At 45.3% G+C, this 2,825-nt stretch overlaps 1 protein-coding gene across 1 annotated transcript; it reads right to left on the bottom strand.

Annotated features, from left to right (window-relative positions):
• Positions 1-285: 285 nt before the first annotated feature.
• Positions 286-1,287, bottom strand: LOC308652272 (olfactory receptor 14A2-like; the record flags this gene model as incomplete). The annotated part of the gene is made up of 1 exon (XM_081300042.1): positions 286-1,287. One exon carries the CDS (start codon positions 1,285-1,287, stop codon positions 286-288), a length of 1,002 nt encoding a protein of 333 aa, XP_081156168.1.
• Positions 1,288-2,825: the final 1,538 nt, after the last annotated feature.

Raw genomic sequence — 2,825 nt, 5'->3', positions numbered from 1 at the left:
GAAGGAATGTGTGCACCAGTTCCTCAGAGCTGGAGCCCGGCAGCTTGCAAGCCTCATCCAGAGCCCACCATGTGCTCCTGAGCAAATTACATGGAAACACTGGAGGAACACGTGTCCAGCTCACACAGGTTCTGAGGTCATGGAGCTGATCACAGACCTGAAAATCTCATTCCTGAACTTTTAAGTTAAATTGAGTACTTGAGTCAAGATATTGATTTATTTACATTACATCACGAAGATCTACATAATTATTAAAAACACACACAGCAACAACAAAAAGACATGTCACTGATCCTTCCTACAAACTAGTTCTCTTGTTTCCCCTGTAATACTTATGACACAGTTTCCATAAATCTTCCACAGAGAGGCTTTGACGTCCTTGTTCCTCAGGCTGTATATCACAGGGTTCAAAGACGGAGGCATCACGGAATAGAGAACAGACACCAGAAAGTCCACAGGATGTGGGGATTTCTGCACTGGCTTCAAATAGGCAGTGATGCCTGTCACAAAAAATGTGGTCACCACTATGAGATGGGGTGAGCACGTGGAGAAGGCTCTTGACCGTCCTTGTGAGGATGGCATTCTTGTGACAGTTTTGAAAATGTACACATATGAAAATCCAATGGACACAACACAGGAAAGTCCAAATGTGACTCCAATGACCACAGTAACATCAATGGTGACATGTGACTTTGAGCAAGAAATCTTCAGCAGAGAGGGGACATCACAGAAAAGTTGTGGGAGTTTTCTGGAGCCACAGAAAGATAAAGAGAAAGTTCCTGCAGAGTATAAGACCCCAAAGATGCCCCCAAGGAACCAGGAGACAGCTACCATCTGCACACAGAGCCCCCTGTTCATGATGATGTCATAGTGCAGGGGGTGGCAGATGGCCACATAGCGGTCGTAGGACATGGCCGTGAGGGTGAAAAGCTCAGTCCCAGCAAACTGAGTCACCAACAAGACCTGTGAGACACATCCTGGGATGTGTTCCAGAGATGGTGTTCCAGAGATGGTGTTCCTGTGGCCCAAGGAGCTCACAATGAAGTTGGGGACAGTGACTGAGACAAGGCAAGCATCCAGGAGGGACAAGTTCTTCGGGAAGAAGTACATGGGGGTGTGGAGACACTGGTCCACGGTGACTAGGAGGATGATGAGAAGGTTCCCCACTAGTGCCACCAGGTAAATCAGCAAGAACAGGAAGCCATGTGCAAGCTGGAGCTCCTGGGCTTCAGAGAATAGTGTGAGGTAGAACTCCATCCCCACCGTGTGGTTGGCCGTGGACGCCATGCTGTGGACCTGATGGAGGGAGGACGTGTGACAGGTTCCCACTGAGCCTTGCTCTGGACCAACAGTGTGTGCTCACCGCTGCAGGGTCCAGCTCTGCTCTGCGATAACGCTTGCACCCACGGCTCTCCTGACACAGCAGGTTCAACGACCTGCCCAGCTCCACTCCTGATGCGCGTCCCAGCAACGCCGAGAAGGCAGATCAGGGAGAAAACTGAGAAACATGTCCTTTAGTGAACCTGACATATTTACAATAATGTTGGCAACCTTATAAAATATATCCTGACTCATTAGCTGAACTAATGAGTGAAGTTATTGGCATAACCCATTGAACTTATAAAGCAGCTCTAAGAGGGAATACTCACTGAGTCATATCGAAATAATCCTGTTCTTACTGTCTAGTGATGTTTTTTACACAGAGTAAAAATGTTTTTATTTTATTATTAAATGCATTAAATGGAAGTGTTATAGAAATCACGCTCAGCAGGAGACCAAGCGCCACTAGAAGAGCTGAAGAAGTTTCTGCTTATTTATTAAGAACTTCTTTATTTAAGCCTGTGGACCAAAATGAGCTGGTGCTCTGAAGTTCTGGGCCCCAAGCTGATGTTACAAGGGGTTTTGATGGGAGATCTGACATCATTTCATAACCATCCCAACACTGATGGGTTTGAATTCTTGCCTACGTGATGGAAGACCATGCACAGGGAACTAGGTTAAGTAGTTCACGGGTGTAGAACAAGGACAGTACAACACCTGTGAGTGTTCTCATGAAGTGGCCCTCACCACACGCAGCAGTAACTCAAGTTCCCTCCCAAAGAACTAAGCCTATAAGTTCACAGTTGACAGCTGTTAATTGGCCTAGCAATTAAGTGATGTACCTACGTTTGTACAGTGTTCAGAGAGTTACACAGTATAGGAGAATTAACCCTTTCCCCAGGCATAGACTCTTCCTCATAATGATGTTATAATTTCATTTCATTCAGGTCTGATATTTCCATCACAAAAGCATAAAATTTAAAGTATAAAAATTAAAGCTTGCAAGGCACAGTAGTACACACTTGTAATCCCAGTGACTCTGGAGGCTGAGGCGGGAGGATCAAAAGCTCAAAGCCAGCCTTAGCAACCTATTGAGGCCCTAAGCAAGACTCTGTCTATAAATAAAATGTTTTTTTTTAAAGGGCTGGGGATGTGGCTCAATGGTTAAGTATCCCTGGGTTCAATTCCGGGTACCAAATAATTTAATTAATTAATTAATTAAAGGAAAAATTAAAAGTAAAGCTTTTGGCAAAAAGGAGAGATAAAAAGGGAAAGGAAATTTGTAATCATATAGGTGTATCATTACAATGAAGAAACAATTGTGGTTATGGATGATACATTGGAGGAGCACAGGGAATATGGGGAGAATGTTCACCGTTCCTGCCCCAGAGGCTGTATAGAAAAACACTGTGCAGGAGACTTTCTTTCTCCCACCCTCTCCCTCCCCTCCCTCCCTCCCCTCAGGTGACCAGCCAGACTGTGTCAGGCAAGATGCCACCACCTTC

The sequence above is a fragment of the Spermophilus citellus genome, assembly GCF_964194105.1.
Source record: "Spermophilus citellus genome assembly, chromosome: 1".
Lineage (NCBI taxonomy): Eukaryota > Metazoa > Chordata > Mammalia > Rodentia > Sciuridae > Spermophilus > Spermophilus citellus.
This window is presented reverse-complemented; position numbering and strand designations above follow the sequence as displayed.